This window comes from Protopterus annectens, chromosome 1.part0 (assembly GCF_019279795.1).
Source record: "Protopterus annectens isolate FY-2018-M chromosome 1.part0, PAN1.0, whole genome shotgun sequence".
In the NCBI taxonomy this organism is placed as follows: domain Eukaryota; kingdom Metazoa; phylum Chordata; order Ceratodontiformes; family Protopteridae; genus Protopterus; species Protopterus annectens.
This window is the reverse complement of record NC_056725.1, coordinates 1,527,248,354-1,527,271,715: the sequence shown is the minus strand read 5'-3', so window position 1 is coordinate 1,527,271,715 and position 23,362 is coordinate 1,527,248,354. Positions and strand designations below refer to the sequence as shown.

Here is a 23,362-nt window from a genome sequence, read left to right as displayed (position 1 = left end):
CTTTGACAGTCACCCATTCAGGCATAATTGATAAACTCAACCAGTTGGGTATCAACTCATATACTGCCAGGTGGGTTGCAAACTGGCTTGCTGATAGTACTCATGCAGTCAAAATAGGGGACTTCACCTCCTCCACCAGACCCATAACCAGTGGTGTTCCACAGGGATCAGTTCTGGGACCCTACTGTTCAGAATCAAGTACAGGCTAAAACTAAAGGACTGTGGCTGACAAAGTTTGCTGATGACTGCAAAGTGGGAGTGATCACTGAAACCCGTAGCAATGTCAACATCCAACAAGAAGATCTTACACAGACTAATGACTGGTGCCAGAGTCATGGTCTTAAACCTAATGGAAAAAAATGCATTATCATCCCCTTCAGCAAGGGTGATATTCCTGCAAACTACCACATAAATAGCAATACCTTAAGCACACAGTCAGTGATGAGAGATCTGGGCACACAGGTCGACAGCAACTTTAACTTCCATCACTATGTCTCCACAGTGGTAAGAAGGGCATTTTATACTGTTCACCTCATAAGCAACAGCATTGCCTGCAGAAAAAAGAGGTTATAATCCCCCTGTACCCTTCCCTCATCAGGCCAATAATAGAGTACAATGCTCCCTTTGGCATGTTCCTTTCCAAACACCTGCAGTAAAGTTCCTTACAAAGAAAGTCAGGGTCTTCAAGCTCTGTCTTATGCAGACAGACTAAAATCATTGTCGCTTTACTCTGTGCCTTACAGACTGCTTAGAGGAGACCTGTGCCTTGCATATAGAGCAATCTCTGACCCAGCTTTAATGGAAATGCTGCATATTCACAAGTCAAATGGCACATGGGTCACTCGCTCCAAGGACTTTAATCTGGTATGTGACATCAACAGAACGTACTGGAGAGACAGAGTTGTCTCACAGAAGTTCCCCACCTTTGGAACAAGCTTCCTCTTCATGATAAACAAAGCTCCTCATTCCCTCTACTTAAGCGTAATTTGGACTATAGGCTGGGTAACCAGAAATTCACCTGGGGGTTCTACCTGTTTCCCTCTTGGACAGGGGCAATAGGTGCTGATTTTAGTGTCTGCCTGAACCAGACACCATTGGGAACATGGGTTGAACTTCGCTAGGCTTGTAAGGGCCCTGAGGTCGTTAACCTAGTAACTAACCCCTTATGATCCTAGTACATTATTTGCATTAGTTATGAATGCAATAAGTCAGAGATGTAAATTTGCACATGAGAGGTGTTATTTATATTACTAATGAAGGGATAGAAATCCCAGTCATGTTTACTTATGCAGATGATATTATACTGATTACGAGAAACAAAATCTGGAGGAAAGATGTTATATGTTCTATACATCAATGTTTAAATATAATAGGCATGACTTTAAATACAGAAAAAAATAAAGGACTGGGTGATATAGTAAATATATATATATAAATATATATATTACTTAGTGAATTAAGAATAAAATTTGGGACTAAAAATGTAAGTGAGGAACAATGGACTAGGATACTAGAGGAAATAAAGGAGCTTTGTTGCCTGTGGAAAACATGTACGCTATAGTCCAATAAAAAGCTTTATTTGACAAATTCAATTATACTGGGAAAGAATGCATATTTAGCTAGTGTCTATATGTTGCCAATATTCTATGAAAAAGAAATACTACAAGTAATTTTTTCTTTTATATGGGGTTCAAGACTGAATCCAGCGAAGAGAAGAGTCTTGTACATGGACAAGGAAGATGACGGTTTAGGATTAATAAACCCAATTATTTATCTGCGTCTTTGAATATGTATACAGTTTTGTTTTGGATAAATGATAAAATGAAAGGTTAGTAGTACATCTACTAAAATATTGGGATATGTTAAAAATTTCAAAAATAATAAAGCATGTTTAAATGAAGTAATGATATGTTATCAAGAAGAAACTCTTTTATGGAAAATAAAAACTGATGAAATAGGAAATGAGAGAAAAGTGTAGTATAAAACTATCATGATACAATATTATTATGTTAATGCTTGGGCTGAGCTAGCTAGCTGTAAAATATGAAAAGCGTGGTGTAATAATCAAGTAGAATGTCAAGATTTTTTTATGGAGTTTAGTGATTAATAAACTGCGGTGGTGGTGCTGCGGTAGTGTTGTCACCTCACAGTAAGACGTCCTGTTCGATTCTCAGCTAGAGCGTCTTCTGTGTGGAGATACGCGTGAATGGGCGCACCTTCGTTGAAGGTTGTGCATCAGGGCTGGCAACTCGGCACATAAAAATCTACTGCCAATCATTAGCGGACTGAAGTTCCACTGTTGCGACCCCTAACCGGGAAAAGCCGTAAGACACAACAACAACATTCTCTGTAAATGGAAAGAAGCCATATAAAAATCAGGGAAAGAGTTTGTATATATATTGTGGTAAAAAAGAAACTACAGAACATAATTTCTTACAATATATATGGGTTGTAAAATTGTGGGAAAATTGTGTAAACAAAATTTCTTTGAAAATATAAAGGAAGTAAATGAAATAAGTATGAGTATGATTATGTATGGATGTTATAGCCATAAAAATAAAGACTGTTAGAAAAACAGATAACATATTATTTTGTGTAGTGTGGACCATTTGAAATAAAAGGCTAAATGAAGTGTTTAATGGTAAATGGAGACTAGCAATAATTTTAAGAAAAATTCGATGGTAGTTGTGAAAAAAAAGAGTGGGGTTCAAATAAGATAATGAAGATAGAAGTTTAACATAATAATGGAAAGCAATATATCTATAATTGTATGACAACAATGGAAAGGAATGAAACATTGTACACTGCATACATTTGTATGAATGTAAATATGCAAGTTTGAAAATAGTACTCTACATAATGTTTTTTAAATAAAGAACCCCTGCTCTGTTTGATAGAAGGTACAAGGTCTTTTACGTCCATCTCAGCTACCACCTTCTCATGCCGATGAAACACCTGAGTGTGTCATCATTTGGATGAGAGATGTTAAACTGGAGTGCAGCACCCCATTTATGCTCTGTCAACAATCACTGTAACTGTTGCTGGAAGAGAAACCACAACAATCTGCACCAAAGGTGAGTCAGCTGCCTGTTGAATCACTGATATGAAATATATGGAGACATATACAGATAGATACAGATATATATATCGAGTGTGTGTGTGTGTGTGTGTGTGTGTGTGTGTGTGTGTGTGTGTATGCATTTATAATATATATATATATATATATATATATATATATATATATATAGATATATTTATATGGATCCCCTTCATTAAGTCAAATTACAACATCAAAGTACAAAACGTCGAGACCAGAACATCTAATTACCAAAATAATGAAAATTGAAAATGTCAAGTGTGCTAATGTTAAATATGTTAATATCCTAATGTTGTAGAGTTTAAATCTTGTAATATCACTTTAAGAAGTTATGTTTTGTATGGAACAAACATGGCAGAGGTAACGTTTAACGGTCTATGATGATTTTTGAGATATTTTGGTATTAGTTTGTAAGAAACAGGTAAGGGATTTTTTACTATGCGGAACAGATGTATAAGCTTTAAAGAAATGGTGGTAGTGGTAATTAAACTGGCAGAACAGGTGACTAGGAGGGGAAGTGTGTATGATGGATGTGTGTGTAGGTGAACAGGTGCATGTGTGCAACTTTTGGAGAGCATGGTAAATTGGGGATCGAGAAATGTACCTTTTCTCCACTGTAGTGCGAGCGCAGAATTGGGAGTGGGGATGGGTGTGCAGCCCCCCTGCAAAAACATAAGAAAGGTGTGATCTGGACTATGCAAGTACGGATGTAGTGTTTTAGGTGATAGATGGGAATAGTGTTGTACAGACTCATCTGCAATAGTGTTTTTGATGTTATATAATTGCAATGATTAGAATGTTGATTTTATGGTTGTTCGACATTTTGACAGTTAGATATTCTGGTCTTGACTTTTTGTAACTCAACATTGTGCTCATCTGACTTACAGCTATACCTTGTACATTTATGGCTTTCTAACTTTCAGACATAGCTTTACTTACTTGTCTGACATTTGAGTAACCCTGATAAAACCTCAAAATTGTATACTGTTGGCCCTGCTAAAAGTAAGTAAAAGTAAAGTGCTGAGTGCAGGTTTTAGGCACTTACATTCAACTTACTTGTGGTGTGGTGTACTTTTCCCCAACTCCGCCCCCCCCCCCAAGTATCCTCAAATTTATACTTTTACCTTGTTGTGTGGTCACTCCCACAGTCCCTCCTACCACCATAACTTGTGCTCTCACCCTTTCACTCCTCTCACCTTGTGACCAATCCTCCCCTTTTCCCCACCCACCTTGGGTTGCCTCCTCTGTGGCTTGCCTCTCTCACACTTAGATCTTTCACTCCCTAGCACACCTACTATCTCCTAACATACTCACTATTTCCACCCTCAATACTGTTCCTTCCCTCACACACCACCCTTCCCTAATATTTTTCCCTATAACTCTTCCCCTCCTTTTTCCATCACACAATGCTATCCTTATTGCTATCTGTCCCACTTCTGATCTCACTAGCCCTAAACACTTCCTACCACACTGAGCTCCATACCTTCCCCTCTTCCCCCACCTTTCCCTTTCCCAAACCTCTTCCAACATATAACTAACCCCCACTGACTATTGCCCCCTCTCTTTTCTGTATCTCCCCCTTTCAATGTCTTAAATTTAAACTCATGGCCTACCCCACTCTTACTCGTAAGCCCAAACTCAAGTACCCCATTCCCCTTACTGACCACCCTCACCTTTTTTGTCTTGTCTTTGCTCTTCTGGTTTCTGGTGACATCCATCCTAATCCTGGTCCCTCTCCTCTCTCCACTACCCCTCCACCTTTATCTGCTGTAACCCCAAAAACATCCTTAAATATCTCAAACTTCAAACATCTCTCCATCTCTGCAATGAACATCCAAAGCCTAAACAACAAAACGTCTGAACTTCACACATGGTTGGCCCAACATAAACCTTATATCCTGGCCTTATCGGAAACCTGGCTAAAACCACATATCAGTTCTTCTGAATTTCTGCCACCTCAATACAATATCTATAGGTCTGATAGGACACCCAAAAAAAGGTGGTGGGGTGGCTATCTTGTACTCTGTCTCACTGACGCAAACAGCTATAGACATTACCCTGCCTAGTTTCTCCCCTGCTGAACTACTGCTCCTAGACTGCCACATCAATAACTATAGGACGTTTGCTGTTGCCTCTGTCTACATCCCCCAGGTAAAAACACCCCTGTCTTGGAACTTATACTCTCATAGATAAACAACTCCATCCCTTATGAAACCATCATTCTTGGAGATGTTAATATAGATTGGAACGCCCTTATTAGTCACTCATCCCAACATTCCATTAACCTGTATGGATTCTCACCACTGATCACTACCCCTACCCACTACAGTAAAAATGCTATTGGTTCCACAATTGACTGGATCTTGACCAACTCTCCAAACAACTATTGTAACCCTTCTACCTTCCCTGACTCTATTAGTGACCATTCTCCCATCTCTATCTTAAGGTACTCTCCTCATCTCTCTAAGCTCCATCTCTACAGAGATTGTAGAAAACTGACTAACTTTTCCCCTGAACCTTTAACTATAGACTCTCTGCCATCAACTGGTCTTTCCTAAAAACTCTCCCACTCAGTGATGCTGTTACTAAATTCAACCATATTTTCCTTGATGTTATAAACTCTCTTGCCCCAACTCGCAAAATCAGAATCAACTTTCTGATTTGAAAGCCCGCATTTGCACTAGTTTCTTTCCTGTAACTAGTCTAGTGCAGATAGAGATTCTTCGTTTTAGCACTTGAATTTGCTTATTCGTGCTCAGCACTTGTTCAGAACTTGTTGTAAGCACTAAATAAGCTAGTAATTACTATAGCACTCAACCTTCCTCATTACCTAGGGGAAAACTGTTTTTGCACTTACTTTCCTCACTTGCTTAGAGAAAAACAGCTCTTGTACTCACTTTCCTCACTTATCTAGAGGAAAATATTTTTTTTATTCAGACATGTCCAAGGATCAGCTCCCAGTGTTCTCTTCCGTCTATCTGATGAATCCGGGCATCTTGGGGCAATGTAGCAATTGCCTCGTACACAGACAACGCTCTCCTCCTACCACTCAACAATACAACCTGTGAGAGATGCACTTATCTAGTCAAACTGGAGGTAAAGCTCTCTTCAACCAAGATTGAACTTGACATTCAAGAGGAGAAGGTAAACACTTGCACCACACCACACTTATCACATAATCTCACTAAATCTACACCACCAAAATCCACACATAGAACAACAAAAACATTTGCGGAGGTTCTCAATAATAATCTGCCCAAGCAACGGAGACCTCCAAAGCAGAAACACAAGCAACCTACACTCCCCAACACAACCCAAATGACACATAGCCCACAGACTCAGTGTGCCACTCAACCACAGCCAATAAGGCAAAACAACGTATCCAACACACTAGTCATAGGTGACTCTGTACTCAGGCACACTGATGTCCCACTCACCAGGCTAAACAAGGAGAAGGTTACTGTCAGCTGCCTGTTGGGTGCCAGGATCTGCCACATAATCTACACACTCAGGTCACTCCACAACAAGTACAAATATGACTCTGTCATTGTCCATGTTGGTGTGAACGACCTGAGACGCACCTCCCTGGACTACATGAAAAGAGACATGGAAGAGCTCTCCGATCTTATAGCCCAGGCAGGTATGACCCTAGCTCTGAGTAGCTTTCTGCGATCACCCAGAATGATACCGCAGTACAAGGACAAAATGACTGACTTCAACAACTGATTAAGCTTCTGGTGTCATTCTAAGGGGATCCAGCATCTGTCTGTTTGGGATGACATGGTTGACAGACCACGATGCTTTGCCAGAGCTGGCCTGCACCTGTCGCCCATGGGATTCCAGATACTGGCTAAGGCTCTTGCCGCCCCCACAGTGCCTTTTTTAGGCATGGTTCAAATGATAAATTCACCACTGTAAAACGAACAGGCAAGCAAAAACTGAGGGTAATGCTACTCAATGCTAGAAGTCTAAATCTCAAAATGCACTCACTCGAGGCCCTCCTTAAAACAGAGAACATCGATATCTGTGCAGTGACTGAGACTTGGTTCAAGGTGCCAGAGAGCACCCCTGCTCTACCAGGCTATAACTCATACCATACTTTTTGGCCATGTAACCTGGACCGGAACACCAAAGGCAGAGGTGTGTCCATATTCATTAAGGATATCCACACCCCTAGGCTAGTTGCTCAGCATAATGCATCCGAGGTTATCCAAGTGCAACTAACTCTGGGCAAAACTGCAATTCAAAGTGTAGCTTGCTACAGATCCCCCACCATGCCCCAGGATTCCGACTCCTCTTTTCTTGATGTACTGGAAAATATTAGGGTTCAACCAAACACCCTAATAATGGGCGATTTCAACTACCCCACCATTAACTGGGAAAACTACTGGTGTACCAACTCCTTCACACAACGCTTTCTGGAATTCATAAACTCCAATGCCCTGGATCAACTTATCCACACCCCCACCAGGGGCAACAATATCATAGACCTAGTCATTACCAACATGAGTGACCGGTGTTCCACACCTGAAGTCAACTCCTCATTGGTCCGATCCGACCATAAGCTAATTACCCTTGATATCCACATCCCACCCCCACCCCCCATTAAGGAAACCACAGTAAAAATTTCTCCAAAGCCAACTTCATGCTTCTTAAGTCAGAAGTGGTGAACTTCATGACACCTATGCAGATGGACAATACAGTTACGACTGCTGAATCCTTCACAAATGCACTCTATAAGCACTTACACGAGTGCATGGATCGTGCTATCCCAAACAGAACCAAGATGCTAGCCTCCAAAACAAGGAAGCCAATCTGGTGGTACCCTGCCATAAACAAACTGTACAACAGATGGAAGAAATTGTTGCAAAAGACAGTAAAATACCATGAGTGGAGAAGCTCCCTGGTCAGCCTCAGTAAGAAGATGAGATCCCTTATAGGATCCTCCAAAGCTATCTCCAAAAACAAAATCGCCACTGACAATCACAAAGCATTCTATAGCTATGTCAAGAATCTCAATGGCAACACCCAGATCTGCTCTGAAGTACAGCACAATGGCACGAAAATTACAGAACCAACTGATATTACCAACATCCTGGCAAATAGGTTCAGTGCTAACTTCACCCCTCCTCACCCCCTAAAGGGCTCATATCTATACAGGAAGAATGCAGAGTCCCTGTAATCACAACTACATAGGTAAAAGCTGCACTCTCTAAAGCCAAAAACACAGCATCCATGGGACCAGATAACATCCCAGGCTGCATTTTACACGAACTTCAGAACGAACTGTCTCCCCACCTAAGCACCATGTTCAATCATAGCCTCACATCAGGCTTTCTGCCCACTGAATGGCATACAGCAACAGTTATCCCACTCCACAAAGGGGGAGCCACCACTGATCCCGGAAACTATCGCCCTATTAGCCTGACGAGCCTGGTCTGCAAGGCCATGGAACGTATCATCATGGAACTCATAAACAAAGACAGTGGTAACCTCCAAACCCTGGATCCCACCCAGTTCGGTTTGTGAAAGGCAAATCATGCCTCCTGAACCTGATCGATTTCTTTGAGGCGGTCACCAAAGCCGTAGATGAGGGTAAGGTGGTTCAAACAGCCTATCTTGACCTCGCCAAGGCTTTTGACACCATCCCCCATTCTAGAATTATAGTTAAACTCACTAAAATAGGTATAAATCCCTACGTCACAAGTTGGGTTGCCAACTGGCTCACTGACAGAACCCACACTGTAAAAGTTGCATGCTCAAAATCTGACCTCAAACCAGTGACAAGTGGAGTACCACAGGGTTCAGTCCTGGGACCTCTCCTGTTTGGTATCTACCTCTCTGAAGTAAAGGCTAACACAGAAGGCCTCTGACTAACGAAGTTCGCAGATGACTGCAAACTAGGAGCCATAGCTGAGTCCCCAAATGACATAGAAATACTACAGAAGGGCCTCACTGAGACATATGCCTGGTGTCAGAGCCATGGCCTCAAGCTCAAAAACAAAAAGTGCATTGTTATCCCCTTTGGTAAAAACTCTGTACCCATGAACTACTACATAGTCAGCAGTCTACTTAACACCGAATGTGTGATAAGAGACCTTGGGACCCAGGTGGACAGTAGTCTGTCCTTTGATAGTCACATTGCCACAGTAGTCAGGAAGTCCTGCTACATGGCACACCTCATCATAAAAGGGTTCTCATCCAGGAAAAAAGAGGTCATTGTTCCTCTCTACTCGACACTCATTAGACCCATTATAGAGTACAACGCCCCTTTTGGAATGTACCTCACAAGACATCTGCAGCAGCTGGAAAGGCCACAGAAGTACCTCACAAAGAGGATTACTGGTCTCAAACAGATGCCCTACACTGACCATCTCAAAAAACTCCAGCTTTACTCCGTAGCATGTCACCTAATCCTAGGTGATCTCTGCCTAACATATAAAGCTATGTCAAACCCAGAACTGTTGGACATGCTACACCTAAAGAAATCCCAATCCCTCCGAGCTACATGCTCTAGGGACCTAAACCTTGTCACCACAATAAACAGGATATGCTGGAGGGCTAGATTCCTGTCCCAGAGACTTCCCATACTCTGGAACAGGCTACCCATCTATGTCAAGCAAAGTTTTTCAATAGCACTCTTCAAGAAAAATCTTCATGAGTGGATGGGAAATAGGAAATACACCCCATGGATCACTTCTGTGTCTCTGCTCGACAGTGGCACAGGAAAATAACTTTTTTGGGTGGCGTAAGCCAGGGAACCTTGCTGGCTAGGCTTACATAGGCCCTCGGGCTGATAGCCTAGTACCTCCCTATGAACCTACTTCACTAAAAAGATATCCTGGATCATTTTTTGCTCCAACAACTGGAAGTCAATCAACACACTTGCACACACAGACAAACACACACACACACACACACACACACACACACACACACACACACACACACACACACACACACACACACACACACATATACTTTACTGTAACAATGTTTATTTTTAAATTAAAGTTGCAAAATGCAGAAATGTTTGCAACAAGCAATTAACCGAACACCTGCCTCAAGCTTTCCATAGACTGGAAAGTGATACCTGACTTTGTCATAGTGAGTCAGAAAGACATCATGACTGGACAAGCACTGACAATAACCTGAGATCCAAGAGGCTAGCAGCAACAGTTTGGCTGGTTTAAATGAATCACTAAACGTAATGCCCTTAAGAGGAGTGTTAAAATAAATATTTTCAAAGAAACATTGTGGTAACATGAAACCATCAGTACTTGTGTTCATTACTGCTGCTAGTTAAACCTCTCATCTGCAGTTAGAGGGTTAACTGTATGGGTCTGAATTATGTAATCAAAAATTAACTTAGTCAAACTGGATTTAATATCGAAATTCACTTCATCGAGCTTCTGATAGTGACATTGCGGTACAGTGAAGATTGGGAAATTTGCCCTTTCCTCACTGTAGTGCGATCTTGGAGTTGGTATATTTAATTAGCAGGGAGGGGCCATAGCCCCCCCACATGACCGAGTTGATGAAGTGAATTTTGATATTAAATCCAGTTCGACTAAGTTAATTTTCAATTACGTAATATAGACCCTAACTGTAAAACCACAAGCAACATAACATATATTGATGCAGAGCTAAAAAGCTTAGGATTTAATTAGACTTCTGTTTTGGTTTTTGAGTAGTAAAGGTTAGGTCAGACATTACCTAACATCTCTATAATAAAGCAGAAAGAAGCAAGGTATACAGGTTGGGATAAAAAAATACCAGCATGAGCAATACACCTTACAGAGTCAACAGGGTTTTTAAAATTACTCAGTTTCAGAAAATAAATGTTACCTTAGAACAAACAGGCAGGGCTGACATCTCATTCACTTTGTATACTCTAGAGAAATCCAAAGCAGGGTGTTTTATTAACAACTTGCACTGTATCACATAAGATAACTTGTTCAAGGGACAAGCAGTTAGTTCACACTAAATTCAGTGAAACGTAATACCTTATATGTACCACATTCTAATTCAGTTGTATTTAATAGTGGCTTTTTGCCATACAGAACAGTAATTCATTTTGTGAGAAGATAATTCAGATTAACAAATCTAATTCATACTCCAGGGTAAGCACAGCCACTTTATGTTTAAATGCTGTACATGATTTTAAGCTAAGCAGGTGGTCATTCATGTTAGGTGCATCATGTCTTGGGATTCCTACTAATACTGTTCAGCTATTAATAAGAAATTTAAGTCTACTACAAGTGCTTGCATGCTACTAGCTGATGACACACTTACTTGCTGCCACTTGCTCTAAATGACGTGCCCTAACTCCCACTAGCCTGAGCCAACTTATCTAGCCCTTCCACCACCCAACCCAACTGACATGCACAGCCATACCAGAGTCCTACATCTAGCCCTAAATCTCCCACCTGATCCCTATCCCCAACCCTAACATTTCCCACTGGATTCATAACTCTGAAGCCACCAATCACTCCCAAAAACCACTGCCTCTCTCCCTAAACTTAATGTTCCCAATCCCCTCTGTAAACCTCAAACTCCACTTCAGCTCCCTAACCCTAAAACTCCACTCTTAATCCCTAAGACTAAACTCCCTTGCTACAGCCTAAACCTAAAACTCTCTTTCTGTGCCCTAAAGTCCCTCATCACTCTCTAACCCAAAACTCCCCACCTACTAAATAACCCTAAACTCCTTCACCCGAAACCTAAAATCTCACTCTGGATCGTTGACTGAAGCCATAAACTATACTCTCCCTCCCCTCTTAATCACTCCCTGTGTCTGCTGCACTAACCTTGCTAAACTCAGCTACTGTATTCTGGTGAGGTACAGCAGCACCACTCTCTTTGCATGGGTGTCACACCTCACCTGAATATGTAGTTGAGGGGGTTTAAGCGTAAGTGGCAGCCCATGCAAGACGCCCATGTTCCTGGCTGTGAGACAGTGGTCTTCAAGCATCTGGGACTCAGGCACTTATAGCAGACACAGGAAATTCATGTCACACACTAGCTATTGTAAGGGGAGTCAAACAGTAACAGATTGTGCTGGCTACAGATGTATAGAAGGTAAGGGATTAATAACATTCTTTAGTACTTGAATGAAGTCTAATAACACCATTTCATAACAGCTGGCAGTAAATCACACTCAAGGATCAGCAGTAATATAAATCTGACAAGCTAAAAGAAGTCGCCAAAGCTTTAACAGAATGAGTAGGGTGTGGAATTAAACTGGGAAAATTGTTTTAATAACAAAAAATAAATAAATAAAGCACAATCAAACACAATTATGAGTAAACAACAAAACAACAGTAATAATTTTTCTGCTCCCTATTGTGCCCTGTCAGAACTATGAGCAAATTGGTTTTACCTCAGTTAATCCAAAACATTCTTACATATCTTTCATAACAATCATGTCCCACTGACTTTCTATAAGCTGTTAGAGACACATACACTATTGGCCAGTATGCACCTCAATAAAAATAAATTACATTATCAGATAATAAAAAAAAATTAATTGCTTTCAAAACCAGTCCATTGGATTCAGAAAGGCTTAATGTGAGGCAAACTGTTAACACCATATATTTCTGCATTGCATTAAGCCTGAGCATTTCAGAAACTGTTCTCCCACCACTGTTTCCTGCTGGCAGTGACCACAGCATGGACAGCAGTCTTGCTGGAAAAAATGCATATACATGCAGCAGTCCAGTGGAATAGCTAATGGTCCTCACTGCAGATTAATGCACTAGAGTGATTCAGAAAATGGCTCTACCAAGTAAACTTTTTTGCTAGGAGGAGAAAGTGAGCACTACTGTTTGACAGCGTTTGCCCATCTATCCCCTACTGCCACTTCTACCTTAACTGCTGGTAGGTATCATGTAGCTGCGTGTGTGTGTGTGTGTGTGTGTGTGTGTGTGTGTGTGTGTGTGTGTGTGTGTGTGTGTGTGTGTGTGTGTGTATGCGTGTGTGTGTGTATGTGTGTGTTTGTGTGTATGCATGAGTGTGTGAGTGGAGGTGTGTGGGTGTGTGATGAAACATGATCTATCAAGCCCTCTGGAAATGCTATTTAACTGTAGCCTCCAAACAGGCTTTTCTGTACAAAGGTGGACCATCTACAGAATCTGGAAACTACAGACCCATAAGGCTCACTAGTGTTATATACAAAGCCATGAAAAAAAGTATCATGGAAATGATCAATGAGATAGGAAACCTCCAGACACTGGACCTAACCCAGTTTGGTTTCATTAAGGGTAGGTCATACCTACTCAAACTGGTGGACTTCTTTGAGAAGGTCACCAAAGCAATGGATGAGGGGAAAATGGTTCACACTGCCTACCATGACCTGGCCAAGGCATCTGACACAATCCTCCACTCAAGCATCGTTGACAAAGTTAAGAGGTTAGGTACAAAGCCTTATGTAACCTGATGGATAGCCAACTAGCTCACAGACAGGACCCAGGAAGTTAGAACTGGGGAGTCCACCTCTACAAAGAGGTCAGTCACAAGCAGAGTCCTTCTGTGATCAGTCCTGGGACTGCTCCTTTTTACCATTTACTTCTCCAATGTCAAGGCCAATATCAATGTCCTCTGGCTGACTAAATTTGAAAATGACTGCAAATTAGGAGTTGTCATTGAATCACCCACTATCACAAATGTTCTTCAGGAAGGGCTGACACAGACAAACAACTGGTGCTAGAGCCAATGACTAAAACTGAACGCCAAGAAATGCATAGCAGTATCCTTTGGGAAGTCATCCACCCCTGGTTACTATCATATTAACAACACACCCCTTATAGTTGACCCAGTAGTCAGGGATTTAGGGACACAAGTAGATAGTAATCTAGCCTTTGACCATCACTTGTCTACAGCAGTGAGGAAATCTTTCTATGTTGTGCAACTTATAAACAAAGGTATGGCATCTAAGTCCAAGGAAGTCATTGTTCCACTGTATTTGGCATTTATCAGACCTATCATTGAGTACAATGCCCCCTTTGGTATGTACCTAACCAGGCATATCCAACAATTGAAATGTCCACAGAAGTTCCTCACTAAAAGAATACAGGGTGTAAGGAACATGTCCTAAGCAGACCACCTCAAGGCTTTATCCCTGTATTCTGTCTCCTACAGGCTGTTGAGGGGAGATCTATGCCTGGCATACAAATGCATTGTCCGGCCCCAGTCTGATGGAGCTCCTGCATATCCGCAAAACAAATAGCACCAGAAATACTCATTCTAAAGACTTCAACTTTACCTGTGATATAAACAGGACCTGCTGGACAAACAGATATATATTCCAGAGACTACCCCTTCTCTGGAACAGGCTCCCCATCCATGTGAAGTAGAGTTCCTCCCTAACCCAATTCAAGTGTAACTTGGACAATTGAATGGGGAATAGGAAATTCATTCCTGGTTTGTCACTTACGTCTCTAACAGACACAAGCTCATCTCCCAGGCCCTATCTTGTAAATGTTTCATCTCCCAAACCCCTGCTTACACTTATCAAGGGTATCAGAACTTGTCAGAGATTTGGGATGCATGGCTAGACTTAAAAAAGACCTTGTTGTCGTTAGCCTAGTAAACTCCTATGAACCTATAGGCTTCCTCTATGCTGCTAGACATGCCCTTTCACACACCCATATCCACACACTCACTTACAAACTCTACAGCACTGACCCACACACCTGCATGCACTCTTCAACACAAACATGCACACACGCGCACACACACATGCACACACACACACACACACACACACACACACACACACAGACACACACACACAGACACACACACACAGACACACACACACAGACACACACACACAGACACACACACAGACACACACACAGACACACACACAGACACACACACACACACACACACACACACACACACACACACACACAGACACACACACACAGACACACACACAGACACACACACAGACACACACACAGAATCTGCATCTCCTACCTGACTCCCTTAGTGCAACCACCCAGGCAAAGACATACACACACACACACACACACACACACACACACACACATGTACTTACCTGTACCAGTACAGGAAGCAGAGTGAAATATCATTCACTACAGCACTGTTGCTCCTGTTATGGGATTGGACATCGTTACTATGGCTTTGGCTTAAATATTCTTTTAAAGTAAACTTCAGCTCAAATTCTGCATTATGTATTAGTTTTTCAGTTTTGGACATTTTTTCTCAAGCTTATACACTGTTGTGCATTAAATCTTATTTTATGCTTCTTTGAAAAATAAGTATTTGTTAATGTTTGTACTTTACTGTAACTTTTTGTTTCAATGGCTGAAGTTTGTATGTTCACAAGTGTTTGACTCTAATTTATCTGCTCTTGCAGTATAGTCTGAGTCAGGTTTTGGGAATAGCTATTAACCACCCATTTGCCAGGTTAACTAAATAAATAAATAAATAGAATAGAATAGAACAGAACAGAATAGAATAGAATAGAACAGAATATTTGATTACTAGACTCATTTTTTTCTTGACCACTATACAAGATTCTTTTTTTTAACAATGATTACAATATGTTTGTACATATTTCTATATATCTACTAAACACGCCTGAACATTTTCCATAAAAGTGTTCCACAATTTACCACAGCTGTTAAATTTTCTATATACCTGTGTAATCTATTCCTCCCCTTTCCTAAAGATCACACTTCCAGTTCTTTTATCTCTGTTACTATATTCACTGCTATTAGTATGGTTGGTTTAGACTTTGATTTCCATTTTCTAGTAATTGCTTTTTTTGGCAGCAAACAGAATTAAACTCAGCAAGGCCTTACTATGCCTAGGTAATTCTAATTCTCTATCACAGCTCAAAAAATAATTTCCTTACTTACACCAATTTGCTCACCCAGTATTTCTGGCAGAGTAGCTTGCAGGGAGTTTTTAAAGTCTGCCAACTCATTACACTCCCAAAATTATGTTTCCAACTACCTCTTCCTCATCATATGTCCAACATTTACAATCTACCTGCGGGAAAATTCTTTGGATTCTGCATGGGGACTAAAAATACTTACGCAAACATTTCCAAGCAAAGATCCTAAATCTTCTAGGCTTTGTTGCATATTTGGGAGCCATACATTTATCCTCCTATTGTTTTTTTGTGAATTGCTTATCCAGCCTTTATTCCCAATCTTTTCTAACCTCCTCTGATTGATTCCTGTAGCCATCATGCAATAATGTGTATGCCTTTCTAATTTTCCCTTTTTTTAACAGCAGCTTCTCTTCTATAGTCAACTAAAAACTCTACCAGTGATGGCCTTTCACTTAGGATCCCCCTATTTGTGTTTATTTTTATCTATCCTTTTATTAACATGGTAAGACTCGCTAGCGGTAAATTCTTCTTTTCATTTTAGCTCGAGCAGGCAACTTTGTCCCACCCCAGTTATAAATCTGACTAATTTGGTCTTGGTCAGATTATCAATCAGTATATTTCAATAAATAGAATTTAAAATGTCCTGAACTTTTGAGTCAATAAATTTTCCAACCTTCAGAGAATACTGCAACATTATCCAGGTAAACTAATGGTAGATTTACCATGGGTGCTAGGGGAAGTAAAGCTCTGCCATTTACACTATCGTCAACTGGCCATTTATCTCTGAACTCTATGGCATTTAGCAGAATGGTGAATGCCCATTTTTTATTCTTGATGTTGTTGCCAGTTAACATTAAAGCTACAGCTAGATCAAGAATAAAAATCAGCACCAATACCTCTCAAAGATCCTGTCACACCTCTCAGCTACCACAAAATACTGAACAGTGCATTTAAATTATGATTTTTTTTCTTCCCTTTTTAGGGCTATCTGGATTTTTAAGGCTTTTTTTTCTTCGTATACTGTCAAGGGTTCATGCATTCTGTAAAAAGGCATGTTACAGCCAATGATGGCAACAGCTACACATCTCGTGAGACTACTAGAAAACATGTGCATAGAAAAGGTAATAGATTGGAAATCCGGCAAGATAACTGAATAGATTAAATGTATGAGGGGAGTAGTTTACTAACCGCTGCAGAAGGTCAGTCTAACTTCTGATTAACATCTAAAGAAAAAGAAAAAAGAAACCACAGAGAATAAGTACGTGAAGTACCCTGGCCCTCGGCACACGCAAGTATGGGTGCTGTCTGCTACCAGACAAAGTCAACTGAAGTATTGTGGGTATGCATGGGGTATGTGGGCTGTCTGTGCATGATATAATTCACCCTGCTTTTTGCAGTTGTAATTCTGGCATTGTATGACTAATGTGTATTTGGGTGAAGTAAGCTGGAATACAATAAGCAGTGATTGCTGTTTATCTGAGACAAAAATACACTAAGGTTAACATTATTTATTTTATTATCCTACGCAATCTGAAGGATATGCAAAACTAATGTGTATTTGGAAAAGCAAGACGGAACACAAGATGTGATGACCGTTTCTGAGACGCAATAAATAAATAAATAAATAAATAAATAATGCAAGCAGAGTCGAACCAGATGTTCTATGTAGGCAATGGGTATGAGGTGTGTCTATCAGTAAAAATCAGCTTTCTGGTTAAGCTCAAGATTCGTAGACAACTGACTCTGCTGCTTACTGCTGTAACTCTAACTTTCCCAGACTCATGTATTTGGGTAATGTAACTTGGAATACAAGCAGTCAAATACTGTTTCTGTGTTACAAAAATACATTAATGTAGCCATTATTTTTATCCTGTCAGGGTCAAACCATCTAGTATGAGTAGGAAATGGGTAGGAAGACTGTCTGTGGATATGCATTTAGGTGAAATAAGTGGGAATACAAGCTGCGACTTATGCTTGTAATGATAACAGCAATTATTTTTTATTATTCTAGCAGGGTCAGACCAAATACCATGGCTAGGAAATAGCTATTGTGATTGTGGATTTATAGATCTAATAAGTATTTATGTGAAGCAAGCTGGAATACAAGTTGTGGCTATTTTGGATGTGAAAAAAAAACATTACATTTTTTGTTCTGGTATAATAAAACCAAATATCACGGGTAGGCAGTGTATGGAGACTGTGTGTGATTGAAACAATTGGCCTTGTTGTATGATGATGTACTTTTAAATGTGCAGAATTAGGGTGACATAAGCTGTGGCCACTGTTTCTGTGAGACAAACAAAACAATGTACTGTTTTTTTTTTTGTTTTGTTTTGTTTTTTTACTCCTTGCTTGATCAAACCAGATAATATGGTTAGGAAATGGTTATAAAGACTGTCTGTGGATGAAATAATTGGCCTTTCTCTTTGCAGAACGAATGTGTAGTTGAGTGAAGTAAACTGTACTGAACTGTTTGTGAGTGACAAAAATACATTAACACAGTCATTTGAGCACCTATGAATGTGAAAATTTAAGTTATTATGAAATACTAAAATATCTGAACTTGTGCAGTTCCTCCTATATATATTTATTTAAGAGGAGTCCTTATTCATGTATATAGGACATTTAGAGACAGTGACCTCTGGGAATGTTTGAGGTTATTAAAAAGTAGAAGAGCATCATCAGATAGCCTACATAAACAATTCTACAGGAATGAGAAGTGTAGTAACTGGTTCTCTGAGAGAGCAGCTGATGCATGGAATAGACTATCAAATTACATTAAAGCAAGCATTAGTTTAGATATTTTAAGGACAGCCTGGACACTTACTATGGGAACAATTGTTTTGGTACATTGGCGGGCTAAAAGGGTATTAATGCCGGTGCATGAAATAGTTGTATGCATATATTTATTATTTTATTTAGTTACTTTTTATTCAGGCAGGGTCACACCATATACTATAGCTAGGCAAAGGCTACAGAGACTGTCTGTGAATTTGCAGAAGTAATGTGTATCTGAGTTAAGCAGCTGGAATAAAAGCTGTGACTACTGTTTGTGTGAGATAAAACATTAATGTGACCATTATTTTTTATCTTGACAGGATTAATCCAGATATTAAAGGAGAGTAGGCAATGATTATAGGGGTTATCTGTGAAAGAAACAACTGGCCCTGTTGTTTGCTGTTGTAATTCTGGCTTTGCATGAGTAATGTGTATTTTTGGGTGAAGCAAGCTGGAATAAAAGCCATGGCTACTGCCTGTGTGAGACAAAAATACAATGACATAACCCTTATTTTGTATCACAATCAAATGTATGCAGTTAACACTGTGGCTGCAACTGTTTGCTGAAGGAGAATACCTGTGAATGTCAGTGACTTTCTGTTGTTTACTCGGCATTTACAGTCATCAATCTGCGCCTTTGCAGGACTAATGTATGTATTTGTGTGAACCAAGTTTAATTTTTTATTGTGGTGATTGTTTAAGCAAAAGGTGTTAAGACATATTCAGAACTTTCAGCTGTTTTTGCATACTGTCACTAAAGTTGCCTCAACTTTTAGTCTCTGCTTCCTGATAAATCATTAGGATTGCAGTCACTGAATATTAGTAGGCATTTGAGTTTCAACTTCACTGTTATGTATCATTTATCATCCTTCACCATTTTACATAACATGTGACTGTCTACCTTTGGAGGTCTAGGTAAGATAGATTCATAGTTTCATAGGTTAGTACTAGGCTAGCTGCCCTTTAAGGCCACTTTAAGCCTATCCCATTTAGATAGACACTGGACTTACCTGTCCCACAGCTGATAATTATATATTACCTCTAATGAAAATAACAGGGATCACACCTCACATAATTTGAGTGGGCACATGCATGGGCTAAAGCATTTTGGAGCTACCTCTGTCCATTAGTAATACAGGCAGCAGTCCACTCCTGGGGTAAATTGTCTATTTCCCATCCACAGATCCATGTTGTACTTGAATGTGGACAGGGATGAGCTTTCTTTTAAGTGGATGGGGAGTCTTGTCCAGAGGAGCAGTATCCTCTGTGAGATATCCCTGTCCCTCCAAGCCATTCTATTGATGTTATAGAAGAGATTTAGATCCTAAGATTCAGTATTTCTGATTCCATCTGACTTGCTGGTGTGTCATAAATCCATTAGTACTGGGTCAGAGGATGCCTTGTATGCCAGACACAGATCACATCTTAGCAGTCTGTAAGATACGGATTGTAATGACAGGTCTTCGGAGTTGGTCCATGTAAGACATATTGCTTAGGCCTCATATCCTTTTAGTAAGATATCTGTGTAGGAATTCTAGCTGTTGCATGTGTCCAGATACACGCCGAAGGAGGTGTTATAATCAATGTTTGTCCTAATGAAGGTTGAGTAAATGGAGAAAATAACATCCCTAGATCTTGACACAATCCCTTTGTTCATAAGCTGTGGAACACAGAAGGACTTTCTTACAACAATGGACAAATGTTGGTCAAAAAGATGTATGTAAAAGCAACCAATCATTGTCACAGTAGCTCAGTGAGTAGTGTTGCCATCTCATGGCACTTGGTTCTCTGGCTGAGTTCTTGACTGTGGCTCCTTTTGTATGGAGTCTGCATGTCCTTCCTCTCACTGTGCATATTTTATCCAGGTGTTCTGGTTTCTACCAACATCTCAAAGAAATGCCATAGATGAATCAGGAGTTCTTCCACATTGCCTGTAAGTAAGCATACAGTGTGCGTGCGAGCGTGTGTGTTTGCGCGTGTGTGTGCGTGTGTGTGTGCGTGTGTGTGTGTGTGTGTGTGTGTGTGTGTGTGTGTGTGTGTGTGTGTGTGTGTGTGTGTGTGTGTTTGTCTGTGTATATGTATGTGTGTGTGAGTAATACCACTAATTCTATCTGTGGACACATACAATATTGGGGGTCCATACATAATTTCTCTGAATAGCAGTAAAACAGTTAACAAGTAATTATCTTTCAAAAATAGGGCAGAGAATGCATAACAATGCATCTAAACCCGCAGAGCTCTGTTGGCTTGGTTACCCTACACCCCCCAGCTGTATAAGGGGATTCTGACACAGCCTTGGTAGAGAAACCTCATCTTTAATCTCTTTCCTGGGTATCACCTAGTCTAAAAACAGTTCTGCTTACAGGTTTGCTCAGAAGGTTGCTATAGCTTATGTGAGTGCTGGGGACACTGCAGTACTTTTTCTCAGTCAGACTTCTGAGAATTGCAAAGAAGGTCACTGTAGCTTGGCTACAGGCAGTATTCTCGCTAAAAGCAAACTGGAATGCATTACTGTGATCATTATTTTTTTTTTACTTTCTTCACAAGCACATCAATCATGTACACAGGTGGTATCTTTTGGGGATAGGGGTAAGGAGGCAGACTATAGATATATAGATAGATAAACAGATAAAAATATATATTTGCGTATATACGTATATGTGTGCACCTATCTATCCTTTTATCCCAGTCTGACATTAGAGAAGTATACAGGAGATGGCTGGTTTTTGGTGTAGTGGTACAGAAGGTATGCTGATTATATCGATGACAGTCAACAATGAAAATATATGTTTGCAACAATTTACTTCTTCACTTTCATCATGGTGTAACACCAGAGGGATGCATAGAAAGAGGATTAGGGAGGCAGATACTGTTTCCAAAAATGTGTATCCTCTTAATCATGAGGGTTTTTTTTTCATTTTAGTGGGAAATACTATGTTTGTTGACATACAACATTCAGATTTGTGCACAACTTATTTTTTCCTTAAAAATAAAACTGAATTTCTTTCCTTTGTGAAGATTTTTGTTCAGGCCATCACAAGATCAAAAGGCTGGAAAACAGCCTGAAATGCATATTAGAGTAGCTAGAACCCCATGACTTGGCCACCAGACCTCCAGCTCGATACAGTAATTTCAAATTGATCATTTACAGTGTGCTGAAAGGATGAAAGAAATAGATGAGGAGAAAGACAAGGCATTGAAACACAAAAAAGCAGTCATGCAAATGGTGTGAAAAGCCTGAGGATAGGGCAAACAGTATTACTTTGACCTAAACTAGCCTTATATTTTCAATTTCATTTTTTAAGATCTGCATGAAATGTACTTGCTTTCTATATTTCAGTGTTTACAGCTTCATAAGTACATCTGTAAATATGAAGAATATGAGAAGAAATGAGGGGTGAGTATATCAAGAAGTGGGATTATGTATAGCACTGAAGGACAACTGACCTTCTTGTTAGGTCAGCAGTAGCTCCCCCATCTACTGCTGTTTTGAATATTCTCTCTAGTCATAGTTTCTTTGTTCTGTTGAATTAGTCTGGTTTTACCATGAAACTCTGAGAACATGTCTTGTTTCTGAGACCAAAATACTGTCTTCCTCATTCTGTCTTCAGGACATGTTGTAACTTTCTCTTCAAACAGACGTGCTACAGAAGCATCAGTTTGTCGCCATGATTTCAAAACATTTAATTCATATAGCTGTTCAGCTGTTCAGGATTCCTTTTTTCAGTTTTTTCACCTTATAATTCACTTCATTTACTTTATCACTTTAAAAGGGCCTTACCTCTTTGCAAGGAACTTGTTTTCAGCAGTCAATATTAATCAAGGACTTTACGACCAGGTTTGAACTCTCTCATATGAGTATTTCTGTTACATGTTGTCTCTGCTAGTCATCACCACTGACATCACAGCTCTTAAACCTATCCTGCATTAAGCTTTTCCCAGGTCACGTGATCACTCACAATGCATTTATTTCAGTCAGGTGGTTATTCTCATTACTCCGGCTGCAGAGATTCATCAGGCAGCACTACCCTTGGCATATGGCATGACCACACAGTGCTAGACCTCATAAAGGCCTAATCCTTGTTGGGCCATGTCATACTAACGTCATCTCTTTATTTACTACTGCAAGGCAGAAACACCATGACCCCCAAGAGTTTAATCTTTCGGATTTTGGAGTCACCAGTTATTCTGTGCTCCATATAAGTAAGACTCTGTACCCTATGTAGCATGACTTAAAACTGCAAATTAAACAGCAATGATTTTGTAATATATAGTTATCCTGAGTGTGAACAAAATTAGCATTATACAATCTCATAGTTTACAATTTTGTCATGCATCTATTTGCAAATGTCAAATTTATGAAAAGAGACAGAGCTCCTTGAATGTAACACATAGACTTAAGTGTCAACTTTAAAAGAAGAAACAGAGCTACTTAAATCTTCAGCACATAGTACGATACATGTCCTGTGGACAAACATAGCAGCTTTATCTACTTGAACATAAACTGAGTTTTAAGTTGTTGAACATTGTTGATTTTTAAGTAAAAGATTTATAAACAACTCACTTCTAGCTTGACAAAATCTAGACAGATTTAATCTTTAAATATGGATACATTA

General features: G+C 39.9%; 1 protein-coding gene across 3 annotated transcripts in view; it reads right to left on the bottom strand.

The window, feature by feature from the left end:
* Nucleotides 1-23,362, bottom strand: part of LOC122798752 (hyaluronidase-1-like) — a 519,492-nt gene that overhangs the window by 90,330 nt on the left and 405,800 nt on the right. Inside the window, exon 4 of one of the 3 annotated variants that reach the window (XM_044067875.1) lies at nt 10,946-10,991. The exons of the other annotated variants lie outside the window; for them this stretch is intronic. Within the exon in view, the coding sequence (XP_043923810.1) occupies nt 10,974-10,991 (18 nt within the window). The 3' untranslated portion in view covers nt 10,946-10,973. Of the gene's footprint in view, nt 1-10,945; nt 10,992-23,362 lie in introns of those variants that run through there. 3 annotated transcript variants of the gene reach the window in all.